The sequence below is a fragment of the Rhinatrema bivittatum genome, chromosome 5 (assembly GCF_901001135.1).
Source record: "Rhinatrema bivittatum chromosome 5, aRhiBiv1.1, whole genome shotgun sequence".
NCBI lineage: Eukaryota > Metazoa > Chordata > Amphibia > Gymnophiona > Rhinatrematidae > Rhinatrema > Rhinatrema bivittatum.
In genome coordinates, this window is record NC_042619.1 from 83,620,045 (window position 1) to 83,645,497 (window position 25,453).

A 25,453-nucleotide genomic window follows, 5' to 3' on the forward strand; every position below is an offset into this window, starting at 1 on the left:
GAAGTATTTCATGGGCTGTATGTAAAATCTCCTCTGTGCAAAATCATAAAACTTTCACCTACAAAGATGGCTAGCAGCCCTGAGATTACAAAGAGGCTAAACAACTGAGAAGACGAATAAGCCCGTCTTCCTTTCTCCGCACTTCGCATATTGCAACTCCATAGCGAAGGAAACCAGAACAACTTTAAGACCAATTGCAGCAACCGTCGCCTTCTGCATCTGCCCATTTTACTGTCACCTCTGATGTGGGGGGGGGGTGGGGCTGCCGATGCGTCATCAGTCTGCGACTGCTGGCTGGTCTACCCAAGGAAAGAAAAAGGTGCCAGTAACGTAGAGAGCTGCTAGCACACGGCTAACCAGTCGCCCAGCTCAAAACCAGCCCAACAAGCACAAAAAAAAAATAGTTTTCCCGCACAACGGGAAGAAAAGTAACCCGACTGGGCGTGAAATAGCCCAATCTGGCAACAATGAGCCAGATTGGGCTAAGAACGGTCGTTCTCGCGAGATATCTATGCGCGCTCTACAGAAGTGGCTTGAACGGTGAGAGCGCATGCGTTACGGGTTACTGCTGTTGGAAGTGGCCGTGGCGGAGGAAGACGGGGGCAATTTGGTTGTTGCGATGGCTACAGTCCGGGGAAAGATGGCGGTGGAGTCCCGCGTCACCCAGGAGGAGATTAAGAAGGAGCCTGAGAAACCCATAGACAGAGAAAAGGTATCTTCGGGGGTATATCGCAGCTTACAGTTGGATCCCTAGCGGCTGACAGACACCCCAAAGGCCTATTCTAATCTCAGCGGACATTTCCCTGGGGAGCCGGGAGTTGTGATTTTCGAGCCTACTCATTTTCCGATCATATCCTTCGGCTGAAATACCGTCCTTGAAATGTCTGTTTGCAGCTTCTTTATAGAGGGGTGTTGAAATCAGAGCAATCTATTTGAGTAATGCATACAGAATCTATTTGAAATGTCTATTTGAAATGTCTGTTTGCAGCTTCTTTATAGAGGGGTGTTGAAATCAGAGCAATCTATTTGAGTAATGCATACAGAAATTCCAAATCAGAAACCAAAGGAAAAAGCTCACAGTGATGGATGACGCTGTCATCAGAGGCATTAATATCTTCCCTTGCACAAATGCAAAGAGAAAAGTGGATAACAAAACTCAACTAAATAGGTCACAAAAGGAGTCCAGGAACAGCAGTAACCTGAGCATAGAAAGCTGGAAAGCTATGAGCACAAATGCTCGTAGTTTGGGTAATAAAATCCCAGAGCTGCAAGCCCTAATGGTGGAGGCGGACTTGGACGTTGTTGCTGTCACGGAAACATGGTTTACAGAATATCATGACTGGGATACGGCAATACCAGGCTATAACTTGTTAAGGAAGGACAGAGAGGATAGGAAAGGGGGAGGAGTGGCTCTATATGTCAGAAACAATATCCAAGCATCTGAGCTGCAAGGAAGATGGGGCAAAGAAGAAGCACTATGGGCCGACTTAAAAAAAGATGGGGCATCCATTTTTATTGGAGTGGTTTACAGGCCTCCAAACCAAAAGGAAGAGCTGGACAGAGATCTGATTGAAGACATCCACAGGATAGCAAAGAAAGGAGAAGTGGAGATCGTTGGAGACTTTAATATGCCAGATGTAGACTGGAGAATCCCATCTGCAGAATCTAATAATAGTAGAGAAATAGTAGATGCCCTGCAAGTAGCTTTGTTCAAACAAATGGTAATGGAACCCACGAGAGAAGGAGCTATACTCGACTTAGTGCTCACTAATGGAGATAATGTCTCAGACGTCCAGGTGGGTGCCCACCTCAGCACCAGTGATCATCAAACGGTATAGTTTAATATCACAAAAAGGACACGGAAAAGAAGCACAAAAACCCAAGTTTTGATGTTCAAAAACACAGACTTTTTGCCATGGGGAAGTACCTGGAGGAAGAACTAAAAGGCTGGGAAAACGAGAGAGATGTGGATCAACAGTGGACCAATCTAAAAGGAGCAATCACCAAGGCAACTAATCTATATGTTAGAAAAGTAAAGAAAAGCAAAAGAAAAATGAAACCTATCTGGTTCTCAAAGGAGGTGGCTGACAAAATAAAGGCTAAAAGAACAGCGTTCAAGAAATATAAAAGATCCCAAAAGGAGGAACACAAAGAAGAATATCTGGTAGAACTGAGGGAGACGAAGAAATTAATCAAGATGGCAAAAAGTCAAGCGGAAGAGAGGATTGCCAAAGAGGTAAAGAGTGGTAACAAAACATTTTTCAGATATATCAGTGAAAAGAGAAAAGTTCAAAGTGGTATAGTGAAATTGAAAGGTGGAAAGGATCAATGCGTGGAGAGAGACGAAGAAATGGCAGAAATATTAAATGAATACTTCAGTTCTGTGTTCACTAAAGAGGACCCTGGAGAAGGACCGACACTAGTTAACAAGAAACTGGAGGGGAATGGAGTAGATGTAACTCCATTTACAGTAGAAAACGTATGGGAAGAGCTGGTGAAACTGAAAGTGGACAAAGCCATGGGGCCTGATGAAGTTCATCCCAGAATACTGAGGGAGCTCAGAGATGTGCTGGCAGGTCCGCTGTGTGACCTATTCAATAGATCCCTAGAAACGGGAGTGGTGCCGAATGATTGGAGGAGAGCGGTGGTGGTCCCGCTTCACAAGAGTGGGAACAGAGAAGAGGCTGGTAACTACAGACCGGTTAGCCTCACTTCGGTGGTGGGAAAAGTAATGGAGTCACTGTTGAAAGAGAGAATAGTGAACTATCTACAGTCGGGAGAATTGCTGGACCAGAGGCAGCATGGATTCACCATTGGAAGATCCTGTCAGACAAATCTGATTGACTTTTTTGACTGGGTAACCAAGGAATTGGATCGAGGAAGAGCGCTCGATGTCATCTACTTGGATTTCAGCAAAGCTTTTGACACTGTCCCGCACAGGAGACTGGTGAATAAAATGAGAAGCTTAGGAGTGAGTGCCGAGGTAGTGGCCTGGATTGCAAACTGGTTGACGGACAGAAGACAATGTGTGATGGTAAATGGAACTCTCTCTGAAGAGAGAGCGGTTTTAAGCGGTGTACCGCAGGGATCGGTGTTGGGACCGGTCCTTTTCAATATCTTTGTGAGCGACATTGCGGAAGGGATAGAAGGTAAGGTATGTCTTTTTGCGGATGACACTAAGATCTGCAACAGAGTGGACACGCCGGAAGGAGTGGAGAGAATGAGACGGGATTTAAGGAAGATGGAAGAGTGGTCGAAGACATGGCAGCTGACATTCAATGCCAAGAAGTGCAAAGTCATGCATATGGGGAGTGGAAATCCGAATGAACTGTATTCGATGGGGGGAGAAAGGCTGATGTGCACGGAGCAGGAGAGAGACCTTGGGGTGATGGTGTCTAATGATCTGAAGTCGGCGAAACAATGTGACAAGGCGATAGCTAAAGCCAGAAGAATGCTGGGCTGCATAGAGAGAGGAATATCGAGTAAGAAAAGGGAAGTGATTATCCCCTTGTACAGGTCCTTGGTGAGACCTCACCTGGAGTATTGTGTTCAGTTCTGGAGACCGTATCTCCGAAGAGACAGAGACAAGATGGAGGCGGTCCAGAGAAGGGTGACCAAAAAGGTGGAAGGTCTTCATCAAATGACTTATGAGGAGAGATTGAAGAATCTAAATATGTACACCCTGGAGGAAAGGAGGAGCAGAGGTGATATGATACAGACTTTCAGATACTTGAAAGGTTTTAATGATCCAATGACAACGACAAACCTTTTCCATAGGAAAAAAAATCAGCAGAACCAGGGGTCACGATTTGAAGCTCCAGGGAGGAAGATTCAGAACCAATGTCAGGAAGTATTTCTTCACGGAGAGGGTGGTGGATGCCTGGAATGCCCTTCCGAAGGAAGTGGTGAAGACCAGAACTGTGAAGGACTTCAAAGGGGCGTGGGATAAACACTGTGGATCCATAAAATCAAGAGGCCGTCAATAAAGAGTGGGTGGCTCGCCAGAATGACGGCTACTGCCTGGAGATAATACCCTTATTCAATAAACATACACATGGTTACTGTGACTCCAACATCACTCTAAGCTACAACAGCAAGAGGAAATGTGGAATAAAGGATTCGCACTCACAAAGTGGGGAGTAGCTGGCTTGTTACGGCGGTTACTACCCCAAACCAAATAAGCCTGATACTTCACTTTCAATGCATATCCAGCATAGCTCTCTGCTTCAACGGCAGGGGAGAAGAAAAACTGATACTTCACGCATATCCAGCATAGCTCCCTGCTTCAACAGCAGGGGAGAAGAAAACTGATACTTCACGCATAGCTCTCTGCTTCAACGGCAGGGGAGAAGAAAAACTGATACTTCACGCATAGCTCTCTGCTTCAACGGCAGGGGAGAAGAAAAACTGATACTTCACGCATAGCTCTCTGCTTCAACGGCAGGGGAGAAGAAAAACTGATACTTCACGCATATCCAGCATAGCTCTCTGCTTCAACAGCAGGGGAGAAGAAAAAAGGATTCGCACTCACAAAGCAGGGAGTAGCTGGCTTGTTACGGCGGTTACTACCCCAAACCAAATAAGCCTGATACTTCACTTTCAATGCATATCCTGCTTCAACCGCAGGGGAGAAGAAAAACTGATACTTCACGCATATCCAGCATAGCTCTCTGCTTCAACGGCAGGGGAGAAGAAAAACTGATACTTCACGCATATCCAGCATAGCTCCCTGCTTCAACGGCAGGGGAGAAGAAAAACAACCAATAAGGGCTGAATAACACAGTCTGGGTAAAACAAATAAGCATGGGTGTAGCTTGCTTATTGCGGCGGTTACTTCCCCTACTTCCCCATAACTACCCATAACTAATCAAGCTTGATATTTCACTTGGTTGCAGCTCCATCACTGCTCTCTACATTAATGGTGGGGGTGGAAGGGAAATAGAACCAAAGAGCTAAGAGAAACAGATAAGTATGAGAAAAAAATGTGAAGCTTGCTGGGCAGACTGGATGGGCCGTTTGGTCTTCTTCTGCCGTCATTTCTATGTTTCTATATGAGTAATGTTTAAGCGAGATTCGTACGCAGCACGACAGACGTAGAGGCTGCAAATGTTTAGTGGCTGAATGTATTCAGCTAAATACTGCGATCGGGACTGGACAAATTGTCTACGTAAAGCAACACTGACCCAATTTTTGGCCTGACATGGATACTAAGGGCCGCATGATTGCAGAGTAATCAGGATATGCAATTCCATGCGTTTTCACACGCCACTTGGGCAGATAGGTGCAAAATTTACCCATTTTAACTAGTACATTCAGCCACTTTAAAGTAAAGGGGTTACTAATAGAAGTTCTTGAAATCTTGACTTGATAAAGGCAGTTTCCGTGCACCATTAAACTTTGAAATTTGTTGTCAAAGGATGTGCTGAAAACTGTTAGCGTAGCTGGGTTTAAAAAGGGTTTAGACAAGTTTCATTGCTTATCCAGGTTATAAGCAAGGACTGGATCTAGTCTTTGAGAACCTAGCAGGTATTTGTGATCTGGATTGGTCACTGTCTGGGACAGGATGCTGGCCATGGGATGGATCTTTGGTCTGACCTGGTATTGGCATTTCTTATGCTCTAAGATGAAATATTTTTTAAAGGTGGAAGAATTTGGACGGGCAATTTATTTTATCATTGCCCTAATTTTTACGTGCCCTCTAGGACTTTACATCCAGACTAGTTTTTTTCACTTTGACAATTTTTTTTTCTTTACACCACTTTCTGACCCTGGTGATAACAGTATCAAAGTTGAGAATATTTCTCAAGGCTGTCATTTTGTTCACTCACTGTTAGACTTTTCTGGACAAGTAATAATAGTTTTAATTTATACTCAACATACTAAAAAAAAACTATGGAGCCCAGTACATTATACAATAATTTGCATTTGATTTAGAGAAATTGGGTGATTAGTTTTTTCTGTAATTTATATCCAGAATGACTTCCCTTTATATAATACATTCTGTATTTAGACTTTTATATATGTAGCAATAATTTGTTGCTTGAACCTTCTTATTAGGAAAAATAGTTAATAAACTAGTAAGATTTGGTAGGTTAATAGAGTAACATAATTATTTTTGTTTAATGCTTAGACCTGTCCTCTTTTGCTGAGAGTGTTCACAACTAATAATGGAAGGCACCACAGAATGGATGAATTTCTAAGAGGAAATGTCCCATCTAGTGAGCTTCAGATCTATACATGGTGAGTGTTTGTTTTACACCAGAAATACTAAGTATTTTCTATTCAAAACATTCTTCTGGACTGTAAATCAAATATATATATTTGCATATATAAAAGTGAATCCTGAGGGTTAAAATAACTTGTGTGCAGTTATAGTTGAGGGAATGGAAGACAGTGCAAGAAACAGGACTGAAAACTAGCTGTGGAGGGCGAGGGAGACCAGTGAATAGTGACCTGCATGCTAACTTGGTAGTATTAAAGACAGTGCATTAAGGTGTTGTTACAAAATAATTGTCTTTATTTTGCCAGCTGTTTACACACTGAGAAGGGAGATTTACTGTGGGGTTTTTTTTTTCCATGCAATAGTCATGATAATTGTCTTATGGGAGATTTATTGGATCAGGGGTGAGCAAACTATGGCCGATGGGCCAAAACCAGCCCATGAGACTGTTATCTGGTCTTTTGTCTCCCTTTAAAAAAAAAAAAAAATTATTTACTGGCCTGCTAGTACAGAAGTGCTGCGTGTGTCCCTGCTGACATCATCGGCAAAGATCCGATGTCTCTTGCAACTCTGCATGAACAGTAGGGGCTTTGATATCGCCAAACAAAAGATGCTGCTGCCATGCTGTGCCAACAGAAGCAGCCACTGTTGTGCAGTGAAGCAGGAGAACCAACCACACTGCGTGGCAGAAGAGGAAACCTCTGTTGTACAGCAAAGGAGGAGCCAGCCACTATGCATGGGCGGCTGAAAAATGAGGATAATCTGTCATCTTATTCAGCCAAGAAGGAGCAGCTGCTATTGCCTTCCAGTGCATAGGAGAGACCTGGACTAGAGAAGGCTGAGCTGATTCAGTCATAAGAAGGCCAAAGTTTCTTATAAATTGTTTTGCATAGTTTCTCTTTCACCTGTTAGTTACATTTTGCTCCCACCATTAGGGCATCCTTGCTGAAATCTACAGGTACATGCATAGAAGGTAACCTCTTCCAGTTTGGTCATTTATGTGCATATAATGACTCATAAATTCATAATATTTTGGTTCAGTTTTAATCCTTTCTTTACCAGAGTATATGTTAATGTTTCCATATTTTAGTGTGTAGTTAATTGAATTATGAAATATTTATAGGTTGTGGTACCTTTTTTTTTATTAGACTAGCAAAAAAATCTTGCAGCACATGAGATTTGGAGACCGCATAGGTCCACTTTTTTTTTGTAGTGCAAAGATCTGTTCTGAAAAATAAATGACGACATTGTTTATAAAGTTGGTTCCTTTTAATGTGTATTTTGTGGGCACTCTTTGTACTTTTTCTTTTGTACCATTTTTTTTTTTGTAAACACTTGCTTTTTCACAACATCTATTTTTTTTTTTCTGTTTTAGGATGGATGCAACACTAAAAGAATTGACCAGCTTAGTGAAAGAAGTGTATCCAGAAGCTCGGAAGAAAGGCACACATTTTAACTTTGCAATTGTTTTCCCAGATAACAAAGCTCCTTGTTACAGGTAAATAAGCAGCCTGACTTCCAGAAGGTATTTCTTGCATAGATATTTAAATTATAAGATCTGATATTTCTTTGAGGACAAACAGGATACAGAATCCTCTTGTCTTTTCTGTTGCACCCATCTTGTGTTTTCCCTCTTTTGAGGTATTTATTTGCAGTAAATCTTTCTACCCCTTCATTCGGTTACTATTTTTTTTTTTTTGTGGTAGAATTCCTTAGGTTTTCATTACTTTTCAAGTTTACTTTCTTTTTGTCAGCTGTCTGCATGGCCTAGTGAATCAAGAATATTGGATGGCAGTTGTCTGATTTTTCTCTGGCTTGTTTTCGATCAGTGCCCCAAAAAGAGGTCATTCATTTTAGAAAGTGCCTTGATTCAACCGAATGATGTCTGTGTGGTGTGCCTGGGAGATAAGCACAATATCTCTGGTTGTAGCATGTGCAAATGGATGACTCCTTTGGAGCTTATGGAAAAGTTCCTTGCATCAGGAGGTATCTATATTGAAAGGCCCAGATGCTGCAATGGACACTGGTGGTGCATTGATTTATATCTAAGTTGGACACCAGCAAGGTGCAGGGAAGATAAAGCATCCCCTTCCTGCCCGCCCCCCCTCCCCCATTTTCATCTGATGAAAGAAAGGGATTCTGCTTCATTGGTACTGGCATTGATGCATTGAGTCAGTGCATCATGCTGGGAGCTACATATATTACCACTCGTCCTTTTGCAGTCTAGGGGGTTGTGACAGTATCCAGAGGCCAAAGATACAGTCATCAATACACTTCAGATGTGCTGAAAAGGTATTGCCATTCCTCCTGCTTCCTGTGCAATTTTAGCATCAACAGTTTTTGAGAAGTTGGGGAGAACAGTCCAGAAAGTAATGAAGCCTAGGCTGGCTAACAGTACATTGCTGTCATCAATGACAATGCAGACAGCTTCATTTCATGCGATCCTGGAGACTCTAATGGTGCCTGATGGTATCGCCTCAATGCAGTGACCTACAGAGGTATGGGTTGTCGAGTTCCAGTGCATCAGGGAAGAAGCTCCACAGTGATAGTGTCATTGGAGACTATGCTTCAGCAGTCATGGGAAATCCTCATTGACATCTAGTTTGCTAGTCTGAGTTGGAGAATTAGTGAGGGTGTGATTACTGAAGATTACTCAGATCAAGAGCCATAAATAAGTCTCCCTCAGATCTCTCTCCTGTACAGGAAAGGAGTCTCCACTGTAGGACTACTACTTTGCTAAATTTCTTAAGGAAATGTCTGCTGCTCTTCTTCCTTGTCAGTTGGAAAAGAAGGCTGAACCCAGGGAACAATTGTTGGACATCCTCCAATTCATTAATAATACCCTCCCTCCTCCCAGGATATTGAGGCAGTGTCCATGTAGCTTATCATGAAGGACGTGCAGATAAGAATGTAGGAGACGCCATCTCCCCCTGTAACTCCAATTAATGGATGGCTCACATGATGCATCGGGTTCAGTATGGTCATGAATTTAAAAAAACAGCGACTATCTTACCAGTCTGTTGTAGAAAAGTCACTGTAAGAAAAAGCCAAGAGTTTGAGCCATTCCTTGATGTCTCTGTTGTGTGACTTGCATACCTTTTGACTTGGCTGGGAGAAAGATTTACCAAAAATATACCAAGTGAATCCATAGAATACCAACCAAAAAACTACAGTGTTAATCTCCCAAAAAATAAATGAATGCTTAAAAAAAGGAATGCTTATATAAGGTTCAAATCTCCATAATATATAGGGATGAGCTGTGTTATAATCACGACTCTATTGTCGCCAATTTTTTTAACTAATTGTCCTTAGTTAAGGTTTGTCATGCTAAAAAGAAAAAAGCAAAAGTGTGTCCCTATTTGTTCTGAGTAAGAAAAGATGTCTGCTGGTTCCTATGAGTGTTGTGGCTTTATCCATTGAAGCGGACTGGTCTATTTAAATGTTTCCTGCAGAATATTCAGTAGTTTCAGAATGGCGTGGTAGACAGACACTTGGCCTGTGCATACAAGCTTTGAATCTGGCTCCCCTGAAGCAGGCACTGTTAATGTGTCAAGATCTATAGAGTCTACATGATGATAACTTCACAACATAAGTATTCCCTGTTTTGTTTTGTTTTTTCTAATATGTTTTCCACTCTCGTGTGTAATTCTGAAGAGAGAACCATATTAGTAATTCACACGTTTGTGAACTTGCATGTCGCGGTTTACTCAAATGCCGAGAACTTTATATGAAGGACTGGTTTATGTGCAGTATTTTTTTTTTGGGGGGGGGGGGTGGGGGTTGGGATTTTTTGTTTAATATTTATAGAAATTGATTATAGCGAAGTTGGTTCTTAAGATATGTCAGCATTGGGAAGAAAGTTTTCCTCTGAAGCAGAAGTAAATGATTTGAAACACAGCTGGTGTTGGGGTTATGGATAAGAGACTTCGGGGTTGCCATGACATTGAGTCCTCATCTTTGAATGCTATGCAGATTGATAAAATGAACATTTAGAAGCAGGATAAGTATTTTACTAAATTACTTTAAGCACTTTTGATGAACACTTATTTTGGAGCACTGTTGGACCCTTTTTGCTTTTTTATAAAAACAAAAACACATTTGAGATCTGTGATTATATTAAAAACAACTGCACTGTGCCATCAGTGAGGTGCAGATTTTTTTGTTCAGTCTGTCATTATATAATTATAATTATTCTATTGGAAACTTTTGCTTTTGGATGGACTCTAATTAGTTTATATCCAACATTTAAATTGGATAAAATAAGGTCCAAGTTTGTCTACACCTTTTTGAGGTGGATAATATTATAACATAAAATATACAATGGTTTTTCTATGGTAGATTTTTTTTAGTTTGGTTTAACACAGTAAATCACTCTTGTTTCAAAAATTATTAAAACACGCATCTAGCCCAAAGTTAGCTTTCCTAGCGTGTAGCCAGATGGACTCAGGACCAATGGGTATTGTGCTCTCCTGATAGCAGATGGGAGACTGAGTCAGATTTCAAAGCTGACGTCTCTCTATATATACCCGTGCAGGAAGCTTAGCTCTTCAGTATTTCTCAGTCTCCATAGCAGATGTGGACACTATCCACACATGAGAATAGTGTTAACAATTACAGCAAGAAAGAAGACATTTGCCGTAAAGAAGATCGAGCCCCGCTCTCCTGTGGTGAAACCTAAGGGTCCCTCCCCCAGTTGAGAATTCCTGAGGTGATTTCCGAGATCTCTGAGGTGTGCCTTGGTCCTGGCGTGGACTTAGCCCCCAGAGTGGCTGAAAGGCAGCGAGTGCGGAATCCAGCGCGGCGGTGAAGGTATTTCCCTATCCCCACCCCCGCAGCTGGAGACCGCCCGGCACGCGACCGGTAAGCATGGAGACCAGATAACGTAGAAACCTTTCCCTGTACGTACCAGGATCAGTCCAGCCTGCTGGGTTATGCCTCCCCTCCAGCAGATGGAGTCAGAGAGAAAACTGAAAGCACCCCCTAGATATACTGGTGTGCCACCTGCGATCCCTCAGTATTTTCTCTGACTCCAGCAGATTGAGAGGCATAACCCTAATCAAAATCAACAGCGACAGTGCCAGCTGTTGATATTGATTGGGGAAGCCGCGCTTTAGCAAGCCCCTTTAACTCAGCACCGGCCAATCAGGCGGCGCACCCTCGCTCCCCGACACCACCGCGTCACTCCCCTCCCTCCCCCCCACCGGATGTTGTTAATTTTGATTACCAGCGCATAGGACGCACTCCTTATTTTCCCCCTATTTTGAGGGGGAAAAAGTGCGTCCTATATGCTGGCAAATACGGTAAATCCTCCAATAGATTCATGGAACCTCACACTATCATTTCAATATCCAGACTGGGAGAGTGAAGGACCTGATGCTATCTACAGAAATTGTTGTTTACAGTAAGCAAACTTGCTTTCTACTCTAAGGTCTGGTTAACCTCAGACCAGAAGAAAAGAAATTGACCACAACTTTATCCTGAAGAAACATTCTCAGGCAGGAAGGATCAAAAGAAATAAAATTATCCCTTTTATAATACACAAGACATTTCCAAGGAGATTTAAAGAACGAAGAGGTACCTATACTTGTCACCTGCTGCCGAACAATTTGAGAACCTAGTTCCTGTTGAACTCCAAATTAAGGTGACATGTAGGGTGGCTTGAATGGCATTTTCATCTTGAGAATTCTCCAGGAGAGCTGATATATACAAACTATCCACAGATTTATAATGTCCAAGTCTCCCTCCTCTGAGCTAATGTCTTGCCTGCCAGATGGCACACAAAGTATAAAGATATTCTGGGCGTTTGATCTTCTGAATATTTTATTATTTCCTGGCGTGTAGCCAGATGGACTCAGAACAAATGGGATAGTATCCGCGTGCTAGCAGTTGGAGACGGATCTGACGTCAGCAGGGGGGTGTATATATCCCCACAGGAAGCGTAGCTATTCAGTAATTTCCGTCTCCAAAGCAGTTTGGAGTGCCTGCACGCTAGTTGAGCGTGCTTTCCAAGACTACTTTAATTTTTCTCTCTTTCTTCTCATTCTAGATTCTACTTTGTTTTTCCCGTCTATTCGACTTAGAGCCCCGTGCTCCTGCGGTAGATACCCAAGGGTTCCTCCCCCAGCGAGCTCCCGGGGTGATTGCCGTGCTCCCCCGGCGGTGAAAGTCCTTGGTCCTGCCGAAGCGCGGCAGTGACACAGCCCCCGGACGCAGTTCGGGTGAGGCATACGAGGCCCTCGGTCCCGGCGTGGACGAGGTAGCGGGTGCATATCCTCAATTGCGGCGGTGAGGTGGTCCCTTCCCCCGCAGCCGGAGACCGCCTGTGTTCAAGCCGGGAAGCGCCGAAGCTGGTAAGGAGTACATCTCTTCCTACGGGTCTCCGAAGCGCAGAGGATCGGCGGCGTGGCACGCCGTGGAGGACGCCATTGTGGGGCCTCGCTCAGGTACTCCGCGCCCGTAATAGGCGTGGCTTTCTTCCTCCTTTGGTGTATATGGCTTTGTTTCGGTGATTTGCTGAGCGCCTATTTAATGCCACTGAGCATATATCGCTAGCCGCATATTGCTAAGAGCCTATTGAATGCAATTTGAGCGTATATTGCTGACCGCTTATTGCTGAAAGCCTATTGAATACTAATTGCGCATATATTGCAGACCGCTTATTGCTGAAAGCCTATTGAATACTAATTGAGCGTATATGGCTGACCGCCTATTGCTGAAAGCCTATTGAATACTAATTGAGCATATATTGCTGACCGCTTATTGCTGAACGACTATTGAATGTACATTGTGCATATACTGCTGACCGCTTATTGCTGAACGACTATTGGATGACAATTGAGCGTATATGACTAACCGCTTATTACTGAAAGCCTATTGAAGGCCATTGAATGTATATTGCTAACTGCATATTGTTGAGTGCCTATTGCATACCATTGAGCTGGTTTCTTGGCCGCCTATTGCTTTCCAAGAAATCTGAAGAAGGGCGTTTATTACGCCATCTCGACATTGGCAGATTGCTGCCCAGATATTTGGAACTTACACAAGACCTACAAAAGACGGACCATCTGTTCGTCCTGTACAGCGGGAAGAAGCAAGGTGAAGCGGCCTCGCGGCCCACCATCGCCCGCTGGATTAAAGAAGTTGTCAGAGCAGCGTACGTAGAGGCTGGGAAGTCTCCGCCTCTACAGGTCAAGGCTCATTCTACCAGAGCACAAGCGACATCCTGGGCTGAATCCAGGATGCTGTCGCCTGCAGAAATCTGTAAAGCGGCGACATGGTCCTCCCTCCATACCTTCTCCAGGTTCTACCGTCTGGATGTCCAGGCCAGGGAGGACACAGCATTTGCGAGGGCGGTACTACATGGGCCTCAGGCAGCCTCCCGCCCAGGCTGGGAGTAACGCTTTTGTACATCCCATTTGTTCTGAGTCCATCTGGCTACACGCCAGGAAATGTTGAGATTACTACCTGATAATCTCCTTTTCCTTAGTGTAGACAGATGGACTCAGCATCCCGCCCAGCTGCCTGCGTACATGGGTTTCACCGATTCAAGGTAAGCCATGTCCTCTGGTTCCATAAGAGCGTACACTCTACCAGGTGTCCACGCCTTCCGGTTGGGAATGCTGGTGGTCTCCAGCTACTATCAATCGGTCAGGGGAATCCTGTTTCACTTTTTCATTGAGCGTCAGTACACACATCTATAACAGCTTTTGCAAGGAAGATTACTGAATAGCTACACTTCCTGTGGGGATATATACGCCCCCGTGCTGACGTCAGATCCGTCTCCAACTGCTAGCACGCGGATACTATCCCATTTGTTCTGAGTCCATCTGTCTACACTAAGGAAAAGGAGATTATCAGGTAGTAATCTCAACATTTCCCTTCAACTACTTATAAACAGGCCGATACTGTACGGAGCGCACTGTTAACCCGCGATTGGCATGCGTTTGACACGCAAGCTTTACCCCTTATTCAGTAAAGGGTAATAGCGCATCGAAAACGCGTGTTTCCCCCCCCCCCCCCCCCCCATCCAAACCTAATAGCACCCGCAACATGCAAATGCAGGTTGATGGCCCTATTAGGTATTCCCGTGCGAGTCAGTAAGTAAAATGTGCAGCCAAGCCGCACATTTTACTTTAAGAAATTAGCGCCTACCCAAAGGTAGGTGTTAATTACTCTCGGCACCGGGGAAGTGCACAGAAAAGCAGTAAAAACTGCTTTTCTGTGCACCCTCCGACTTAATATCATGGCGATATTAAGTCTGAAGTCCCGAAAGTTTAAAAAAAAAAAAAAAAAGTAAAAGAAAAAAATTTGAAATAGGCCCGCGACTCGCGGGTTGAAAACCGGACGCTCAATTTTGCCGGCGTCCGGTTTCCGAACCCGTGGCTGTCAGTGGGCTCGAGAACAGATGCCGGCAAAATTGAGCGTCGGCTGTCAAACCCGCTGACAGCCGCCGCTCCTGTCCAAAAAGAGGCGCTAGGGACGCACTAGTGTCCCTAGCGCCTCTTTTTACCGCTGGCCCTCATTTAAATACATTAAATTACTGTATCGTGCGCACAGGAGAGTGGGCGCTCGCCCGTTCTCCCGCGATTTTTACTGTATCAGCCCGAAAGTTCTGGGGAGCCAAAAGCCTGGGTTGTGGAAAATTTGTCAGAAATAAGTTTCTTGCTCTAACTGAATTCTCCAGATGTTCCACACTGTTGTGTAGTGCCAAGTTATCTTTAATCAGGGGCTCATTTGAGGTTTGCAGGTTGGAGACCTGCCCTTCAGTATTGCTCAGGTTCCCTTCCAAGTCCCCCAGTTTTTGGTCCTAGCTGCTTCATGTAATAGAATTAGACAAATTCCTTCCATTCGAGTTATTACAGACCAGGTATCCTCCACTGTGACACATCTTGTAGGGCCAAGCATGGGACGGATTGACCTGACAACCATGATTGCTGCCAGTCTGATCAAGGCAATAAGAAGGCATGGGTCAGTATCGGCTCCTGAGTTAATGTATTTTTATGTGCAGTAACCGTGTATAAAAAGTGGATGTGACCCATAGATAATGGCTGTTCATTGCTTGGAAACCTGCTTTAAGTGTATTAATGAATACCCTTTTAGACATGTATGAGTACCTGAAATATTCTTAAGAAATTCAGACTGAAATAGTGTAATGAAAGATAAAGCACACTGTATTTTCTTCTGTCTTCACAGGGTGAAAGAGATTGGCAGTACAGTGTCAGGAAGAAAGGGGTCAGATGATTCCATGACACTGAATTCCCAGAGGTTTCAGATTGGAGACTACTTGGATATAGCAATAACCCCTCCAAACCGAGCTCCACCTCCTTCCGGTCGCATGAGACCTTATTGAAAGAAAACATTAAGGACATGTATTCCAAACAGTTATTTAAAATTCATGTTTTCTTTATAATATAGTTAAGTAAATAAAGTGACCTGTTTATACAAAAAAATCTTTAAAAAAAACCCCAAAACCCCTAATTGTGCTTTGGTAGAGGAGTGTAGGTTACAATAGTTTCAGCTTGTATAAAGAGGAAATGGCTATTGTGTACATTGGTATAGAGTAGAACATGGTTAACATTTGCAGCAAGAAACATAGTTAACAGAAAATCATCATAGATGACACCATTTATATTGTTTTTTGTTTTGTATTTTTTTTAATTTAAGTTTTTTAGTTGGCAGACTAAACAACATTAGATTTCTATGCCTGTTCTATTTTAATCACAGTTGATTGTTTTTATCAAGAGACTGAAAATGATTATCACTGGAAAACAAAAACAATACTGGAGGCGGAGCCATTTAGATCATAGAACAGTAGTACAGGAGTTGTAACTCAATTATTAGATTGCAAAGAAGTCCAATATAGGTTGCCATATTGCATGCGGTTTCATCTTTCTGTGAAATTTCATATGAGCAGCAGATTCCTATCTGTATGTTATACAGTGTTCCACCAGAAAGTCACATTTAGCAGGTTATGATCTTTTCAGTTGCCAAGTATCAGTTGTGACATTTTCATTGGCTTAGCTTTACAACAGTTTACATTGGGAAAAGGAGAGAACATCATGAAAATCATACAATCGCAAAATGATTATGTGATGGGGCTATGGAGGGAGAGAATTTTGCAAACAAAGTCCCACACTTGGAGTCAAAAGGGGTGGATCTTGCAACACTCAAATAACATCTGTTGACTTGTACCTTCCAAGTTCTCGTGCTGCAATAATGACTTGTAGGTCTGAAGTCCTCTTGGAACAGTTTATCTGAAGTCTGTATAACCCAGTCCAAAACAAACAAAGGGACTGGGTAAGTCTTGCTGATAATGAGGTTTTTCCCAAAGAAGAAAATCATTGTAAATATCCTTAGAATTTGAAAGTGAGAAGTGCAAGAAGAAATGTATAAATCAAAGATAAGTCCAGGGTGAGTGGAATTTGAGACAATATATAAAGTTCAGGGGTATCAACCAAAGAGTACAGGTGGGTTATAGTTATACAGTGGGTAAGCTGAGACCACTTAGAATATTGGGAGTGAGTTAGATGGAATTTCTGAGATAGCTGCTCAAATGAAAATTACATTGTTACTGTTTAATTATTTTACACTCATGCTTTTTAGCTCAATACAATAGTGATACATTATGGCATAATTAAAAGAACAACTCTATGATTGAGCAATTTGGATCCAAAACATGGGAGAGAGAAAGCTGTGGATTGACTATTGAAACAAGAATGCACAGTTGGCCTGAGGTTGTAACTATTTGTTTCAGTGTAGTAGAACCCTACATTGTGCAAAATAAAATATGACCTACAGATAAACTATTTCATTTTAAGATTTGGAACAGTTTTAAAGTATCTTGTGCTGTAAGATCACTAACTTCAACAGTTTAAATTTAGTTCCATGTCTTTAACTTCAGCTCATAATTTATGTACAAGATGTCAAAATACAATGGAAGTCCAGCATATTTCAGAAATATCATGTAGTATGTTGTGTTCTGCCTGGAATTTTTTTTTTTTGGTCATGGAAGAGTGTAATTTAAATGATACATTATCTCAATGCCCAGATTAAAGTAGTAAATCTTGCTTAAGACCAATGAAAATGTAAATATTTTATTTTTAGTTAGTTACTTTTGAGTGTCTCAATGGTTGAAAGACTAGTGCAGAAGAATTTTAATTAATGTTGCTGTAAATGAATGGTTCTCTATCTTGCTCTGAAGGCACACATTGATTTGGCTTGTTAATAAAACAAAAACATCCTCACTGCAATATTTAGATCAATACAAAACAAATAGGTAACTTAAAACATGTTATATTTTCATTGTCAAACCATGGACTGCAGATAGAGCCAGAGCATAATAGGTTCACTAATCTCACCCCTTATATGCATCCATACTGACCTCAGTCTGCTAATATTTGCTGTCTCCAGGAGATGGTAAGCAAGCATCTTGTGAGGTGGCCTAAGGCCTGATCATGAAAATTTGGTAGGTAGCTCTTGGCAGTGAAAGACTAGCTCTTCCTTCTTTGAGTGAGCAGAGCCTCAGGCTAAGGTGAAAAAAAAGGCAGCTGCAGAGGTGAAAGCTGTGTGTTCCCCTTAGTGGCAAGTCTTCTTCTTGCAGATATTGTACAAGGGCTACTCCAGTCCAGATGCAGATTAAGCAGGCTAAGGAGGAAGCAAGCATGCCTCTAAAGGTTGTTGCTGCAAAAAGATCTAACACAAACACCCTCCCAGGGCACGTCTTTCAGGACTGAGTGAAGGAGGCTCAAGCTCTCCTTCACTCCCTCTCGGCTCCAATATGGCCACTGTTCCCACCGCTCGGATTCATGCTACAATAGGAGAATGGTGCTCCACAGAGGCAGTACTCCCCTTGGACTCCATTTCCGCCCCGTTTTTGCCTTAATCACAGCACACATTAAATGTTCCTCCCTGCTTGGTAGCTTCTTTATGCTGCAGGACCAGCAGAGGGCAGGCTTCTTCTCATGCTCTTCTGTCATCAACCTCATCTCCTCTCATGGTGTGGGCTCTCAAACCAAATGCTGCCACAACTACTCCAATCAGTCTCAATCTGTCCTACAGCTCCTGAAACACAACTGCCTTCAACCATCTAACTCTATGTCTTTCCTGTTTGGTTTTTTTAAATATTTCCCAGCATAGCACAGGATAAACTTTAAAGGGGCAAGCCTCCAAGAGGAACTGGATAGTAGGAGGAGATGGTGGGGCAAGGGAAGCGGTAGAGAAATAATGTAACTTAAACCCCTATGCAGCCAATCCTGGAAGCTGTGTGGTCCAGGACCTGCTACTAAGGGGAACACACAGCTTTCACCCAGTTTGTGCTCCGTTGAGTTTGCAAGATAGGCAAAGATAGTGATTACCAAAACTAGCAGAATTTAAAAGTATTTGGATCAGGCAGCGTAGTGTAAGAAATGAGAGCTTGAATAATCAATTATATGAAACAAGGCTAAAACAGGAAAAAAATATTGGTAGAGCATAGTGTTATGACTGTAGCAGGTTTGCAAGAAGATTGGGATAGTTTGCCTAGAGCAGCATTCAATGGTAGAGTTGCATTGAGTTTCCAAGAAGACTGGGGGTAACCTGCATGGAATGACTGTTTTAAAAACTCACAGGCCCTTGGACGCGTGTTTTCCCTTACCTTATTCAGTAAGGGGAGAAAAACGCACGTCCAACCCGTGGTACCTAATAGCGCCCTCAACATGCAGATGAATGTTGAAGACCCTATTAGGTATGCCTGCGCGATACAGTAAGTAAAATGTGCATCCAAGCCGCACATTGTACTTTAAGAAATTAGCGCCTACCCAAAGGTAGGCGCTAGTTTCTGCCGGCACCGGGAAAGTGCACAGAAAAGCAGTAAAAACTGCTTTTCTGTGCATCCTCCGACTTAATATCATGGCGATATTAAGTCGGAGATCCCGAAGAGTAAAAAAATTTGAAAAAAGAAAATTTTAAATGGGCCGGCAGCTGTCGGGCCGAAAACTGGATGCTCAATTTTGCCGGTGTCCGGTTTCCAAGCCCGTGGCTGTTAGCGGGCTTGAGAACAGACGCTGGCAAAATTGAGCATCGGCTGTCAAACCCGCTGACAGCCGCCGCTCCAGATCAAAAGGAGGCACTAGGGATGCCTTGGAGGGAATGGGGAAAGCCATCGGGACCCCCTAGGGCTCAGCATGCACAAGGTGCACTAGTGTGCACCCCCTTGCGCGCGCGCAACCCTGGATTTTTATAACATGCACACGCATGTTTAAAATCGGGCCTGTATTTGTGCACTGCACACACTGACAGCCTAGAGCAACGGTTCTCAACCAGTGTGTTGCGACACACTAGTTTGTCGCCAAGAACACGCAGGGGTGTCACCACACTTCCTAGTCCTCCGCTGACTCAGCTGCTCCCCCCCCCCCACCCAAGCGAAATAGGTCCTCTGCCCGGGATTAATATGCTGATAGCCCAGGTGGAACGTGGCAGGACAGCTGGAGTCAGCAGCACCGGCATTCTCTCTTCCTCCCGCCCCCGTGGCCCAGAAGAGGAAGTGGTGAGCAGCAGGTGAGGGCATGGGAAGAAGAGACCTTGCTAGTGCGCTTGGCGTCGGCCCGAAGGAAAGAAGAGAGGCGCGGCCTGAGGAATCTGCAGCGCGGCTTGGAGTAAAATGAGGAAGAACGTCAACCCCCATGGCTGATGGGACTCCTTTCTCCATGAGAGCTGAAAATGAAGGAGGTTGCTACTGCTGCCGCTAGTTCAGAGGAGGGGGGGAAGTGAGTGAATGAGCAAGCATGTGTGTTTGAGAACCTGTGAGTGTGTGAGTGAGTGAGATAGCATCTATGTGAATGATTGAGGCCTGTATATGTGAAAAAGAGTAAATGTGTGTGATTGAGAGCCTGTTTGCGAGAGCACGAATGTAAGTTTGTGATTGAAAACTTGTTGTGTGAAAAAGTATGTGTGTGTGATTGAGATCCTTTGGGTGTGAGAGAGATCATGTGTATTGAGAGCTGGTTTAGGTGAGGGAGCATGTGAGTATGTGAATGAGAGTCTGTGTGTGAGAGAAAAAGCAAGTATGTGTGATTTAAAGCCTGTGTAAGCATGAAAAGGTAGACAGCATGGGCCAAATTTTAAAAGGTGCGTGCAGGCGTAGATTTGTTCGCGCAACCCGTATGCATGTTATAAAATCCAGGGTCGGCGCGTGCAAGGGGGTGCACAATTGTGCAACTTGCGTGCGCCGAGCCGCGTAGCCTTCCTCAGTTCCCTCCAGGGCCACTCCGAAATAGGAGCGGCCTCGGAGGGAACTTTCCTTCCGCCTCCCCCCACCTTCCCCTCCCTTCCCTTACCTAACCTGCCCCCCAGCCCTACCTAAATCCCCCCCCCCTTACCTTTGTTGAAGAAGTTACGCAAACAGGCCAAGGGCCGGCCCGCGAGCCCAGGCACAGTGGGAAATGCCTGGAGGTTTCGGCCATGACCCCGCCCTGCCCATGACACCCCCCCCCCCTTTTTGCGTGTCCCGGGGCTATTTTCCTCATTTTATCAAAGTTTCCTTTTGGAAAATTTAGTGTTAGAGCTGTATATTTACTTATTGTACCTCTTCCAGTTATTAGTTTAAATTTGATCATGTTATGATCACTGTTGCCCCACCACCGTTACCTCTCTCAACAAATCCTGCATTCCACTAAGAATTAAATCTAAAATAGCTCCCTCTCTCATTGGTTCCTGAACCAATTGCGCCATAAAGCAGTAATTTATTACATCCAGGAACTTTATGTCTCTAGCATGTCCTGATGTAACATTTACCCTGTCAATATTGGGGTAATTGAAATCTGGTGCAGGATTAAAGTTTAATCACCAAGAAATGCTGTTAGAGTGTTTACACAATTAAACATCAAACACATATAAGGATTTAAACTGGCAACTCCATGAATTTCAAGTAATACTTTAAACTCGGTCCCCCGACACGGTCCCGTGTTTCGCCAGGCTGCGTCGGGGGGGAACCAGGGATACATTCAAATCTAAAGTGTAAAAACAAATACAAGTCAGTTCAAAAGAATTGGTGAAGCTAGGCTACAATGTGACATACGTTTCACAAAAGTACATACCTCTAAAATGTCACCCGGAGCGCGCAGGCTCACACAGGTGACAGCTATTTAAACGGAGGAAAAGGCGCGAACGTGACAGCTTTCGCGAGAGCTGTCAAGCACTTACTTGACAGTTCCCGCGAGAGCCAGACAGCCAGAAAATCTCGATGGATATATCCCTAGTAAAACAGGTGCCACTCAATTTCTCTATTGAGGCCCTGGGGGGCAACCGTGTCAAGCGTAAAGATCCACCTCTGCTCCCTCCGGCCCAAGGCCTCAGGGAAGTCCCCACCCCGAAGGGGGGGACGGACAACCTCAATTACTGAAAAAAGAAGGTCGGAGACGGTGTGACCAGATTGAATCCAGTGCGAAACCAGGGGCTCATCTACTCTATGAAGGCGAATGTTGGAGCAATGCTCAATCATACGGGTTTTTAACATCCGGGTAGTTTTGCCAACATAGAGTAGAGAGCAAGGACATTTAATAATGTATACTACCCCCTTTGTACAACAGTCTGATGTGGAGCGAAGTGTAAAAACTCGCCCCGTGCGAGGATGTATAAACTCAGGGGCCAGTGTGGTATGACTGCACATGGTGCAGCGGCCACATGGGCCATGTACCCCAACACTATCAGACCAATCAACTAAAGGGGATGTGTGGACCAGCCGGTCCCGCAGATTTTTACCCCGTCTGAAGGTAAAGCGTAGAGAACTGTCAAATAATTCAGTCATGGCTAGAGATGCCCAATGTCTCCTAATCATCGTGGAGATTGCTCTCCCCAGAATCGAGAATGGTAAAATGCAGTTGTTAGCGTCATCTTCTGCGGGGGTGGACTGGACAAATAGCCATTCACGGGTAGAATGCAACGCCCTTTTAAAAGCGCGTTTAACTACTCTATGCGGGTAGCCACGATCTATAAAACGTTCACTCATCAGGCGCGCTTGCGCCACGAATTCAGAACGAGTGGAGCACAGTCGGCGTAAACGTAAAAATTGTCCAGAGGGAATATTATCCCGCAGAGCGCGGGGATGGCAACTCTGGTACTGAAGAAGGGTATTCCGGTCGGTGTCTTTACGATACAGAGACGTGTCAAAGCCATCTACCCCTGAGGTTATAGTAATGTCCAGGAATGCTATGGTCCGTGGATGAATACAAAAATTGAATTGAATGTGTATATTAACTGAATTTAGCCAGTCTAAAAAACAGTAAAACTGAATGTCGGTCCCAGTCCAGATGAGCAGTACATCGTCAATGTAACGACGCCATGCAAAAATGAACTGAGACCATTCAGAGGGATAAACATTTTGACACTCAAAATGGTCCATAAATAAGCACGCCAGACTCGGGGCCATGGTGGCCCCCATAGCTGTGCCCTTAACCTGTTGAAAGTAAGCGTTCTGAAACCGAAAAAAGTTATTGGTAAGCGCTATCTCTGCTAATTGAGTTAGAAAAAGAGTCGATACGCGATGTGGGTGAGGTCGTTTATCTAAAGTGTCTGAAATCACCTGTAGAGCCTCATGTTGAGGTATGTTAGAATAAAGAGAGACCACATCCAACGTGACCAGAAAGAACGAGTCAGTAGGGTAACTTAGTTCCGATAGCAAAGTTATGAGATGTGTAGAGTCTCTCACATAGGATTGAATCAGTGGCACAAAAGGCTTCAGAAAACAATCCACAAATTGTGACAATGGTTCAAGGAGAGAGCCAATACCAGCGACAATAGGTCGACCAGGCGGGTGTGTCAAAGTTTTATGTATTTTGGGTAATGTATAGAATTGTGGCATAATAGGAAAAGGTGTAGTCAAAAACTTTTGCTCCTTAGCAGTGATCATATGTCGGTCAGCGGCAAGTTGTACTATAAGTTTAATCTGATTCTTCAATGACTCAGTGGGGTCAGTCAATAGTGGTTTGTAAAAAGATGGATCGCTCAATTGCCGAAGTGCTTCACCATCGTAATCAGAGCGATCCTGGACCACTATACCACCTCCTTTATCAGCCGGTTTAATAATAATGGACTGGTCCTTCGACAGAGTGTCCTTCGACAGTGTGTCCTTCGACAGTGTTTTTTAGACTGGCTAAATTCAGTTAATATACACATTCAATTCAATTTTTGTATTCATCCACGGACCATAGCATTCCTGGACATTACTATAACCTCAGGGGTAGATGGCTTTGACACGTCTCTGTATCGTAAAGACACCGACCGGAATACCCTTCTTCAGTACCAGAGTTGCCATCCCCGCGCTCTGCGGGATAATATTCCCTCTGGACAATTTTTACGTTTACGCCGACTGTGCTCCACTCGTTCTGAATTCGTGGCGCAAGCGCGCCTGATGAGTGAACGTTTTATAGATCGTGGCTACCCGCATAGAGTAGTTAAACGCGCTTTTAAAAGGGCGTTGCATTCTACCCGTGAATGGCTATTTGTCCAGTCCACCCCCGCAGAAGATGACGCTAACAACTGCATTTTACCATTCTCGATTCTGGGGAGAGCAATCTCCACGATGATTAGGAGACATTGGGCATCTCTAGCCATGACTGAATTATTTGACAGTTCTCTACGCTTTACCTTCAGACGGGGTAAAAATCTGCGGGACCGGCTGGTCCACACATCCCCTTTAGTTGATTGGTCTGATAGTGTTGGGGTACATGGCCCATGTGGCCGCTGCACCATGTGCAGTCATACCACACTGGCCCCTGAGTTTATACATCCTCGCACGGGGCGAGTTTTTACACTTCGCTCCACATCAGACTGTTGTACAAAGGGGGTAGTATACATTATTAAATGTCCTTGCTCTCTACTCTATGTTGGCAAAACTACCCGGATGTTAAAAACCCGTATGATTGAGCATTGCTCCAACATTCGCCTTCATAGAGTAGATGAGCCCCTGGTTTCGCACTGGATTCAATCTGGTCACACCGTCTCCGACCTTCTTTTTTCAGTAATTGAGGTTGTCCGTCCCCCCCTTCGGGGTGGGGACTTCCCTGAGGCCTTGGGCCGGAGGGAGCAGAGGTGGATCTTTACGCTTGACACGGTTGCCCCCCAGGGCCTCAATAGAGAAATTGAGTGGCACCTGTTTTACTAGGGATATATCCATCGAGATTTTCTGGCTGTCTGGCTCTCGCGGGAACTGTCAAGTAAGTGCTTGACAGCTCTCGCGAAAGCTGTCACGTTCGCGCCTTTTCCTCCGTTTAAATAGCTGTCACCTGTGTGAGCCTGCGCGCTCCGGGTGACATTTTAGAGGTATGTACTTTTGTGAAACGTATGTCACATTGTAGCCTAGCTTCACCAATTCTTTTGAACTGACTTGTATTTGTTTTTACACTTTAGATTTGAATGTATCCCTGGTTCCCCCCCCGACGCAGCCTGGCGAAACACGGGACCGTGTCGGGGGACCGAGTTTAAAGTATTACTTGAAATTCATGGAGTTGCCAGTTTAAATCCTTATATGTGTTTGATGTTTAATTGTGTAAACACTCTAACAGCATTTCTTGGTGATTAAACTTTAATCCTGCACCAGCGTCTTGTGACACTTGCTTATGTGCAAGGCTTTGCTTCTTCTCTTTCTGGTAATTGAAATCTCCCATTATTACTGCACTGCCAAATTGGTTAGCTTCCCTGATTTCTCTTAGCATTTCATCTGTCTGACCATTTTGTCCAGGTGTATGGTAGTAAACTCCTATCACTATTCTCTTACCCAACAGCCATGGGATTTCTACTAGAGATGTGTATCGTGTGATCGATCGTCTTAACGATCGATTTCAGCTGGGGGGGGGGAGGGAATCAGATCGTCGCGGTTTTGTTTTTATAAATATCATGTAAATCGGGGGAGGGCGGGAAAACCGGCACACTAAAACATCCCTAAAACCCACCCCGACCCTTTAAAATAAATCCCCCACCCTCCCGAACCTCCCCCCCAAAATGTCTTAAATTACCTGGGGTCCAGTGGGGGGGTCCCGTTGTGATCTTCCACTCTCGGGCGTCGGGCACGTTGATAGAATATGACCATATGGCCGGCGCCATTTTGCTTTGCTTTGCTTTGCAAAATGGCGCCGGCCATATGGCCATATTGCCGTACAGCAAAATGGTGCCGGCCGTACGGCAACACGATTCGAGTGCAGGAGGTCGTTACCGGACCCCCGCTGGACGTTTGGCAAGTCTTGTGGGGGTCAGGAGGCCCCC

The 25,453-nt window shown here is 44.2% G+C and overlaps 1 protein-coding gene across 1 annotated transcript; it reads left to right on the plus strand.

The window, feature by feature from the left end:
* Positions 1–547: 547 nt before the first annotated feature.
* SAP18 (Sin3A associated protein 18) lies at positions 548–17,293 on the plus strand. The gene is made up of 4 exons (XM_029602528.1): positions 548–712; positions 6,131–6,240; positions 7,596–7,718; positions 15,413–17,293. The coding sequence occupies exons 1-4, from the start codon at positions 551–553 to the stop codon at positions 15,567–15,569; spliced, it is 552 nt and encodes a 183-aa protein (XP_029458388.1). The 5' UTR covers positions 548–550; the 3' UTR covers positions 15,570–17,293.
* Positions 17,294–25,453: the final 8,160 nt, after the last annotated feature.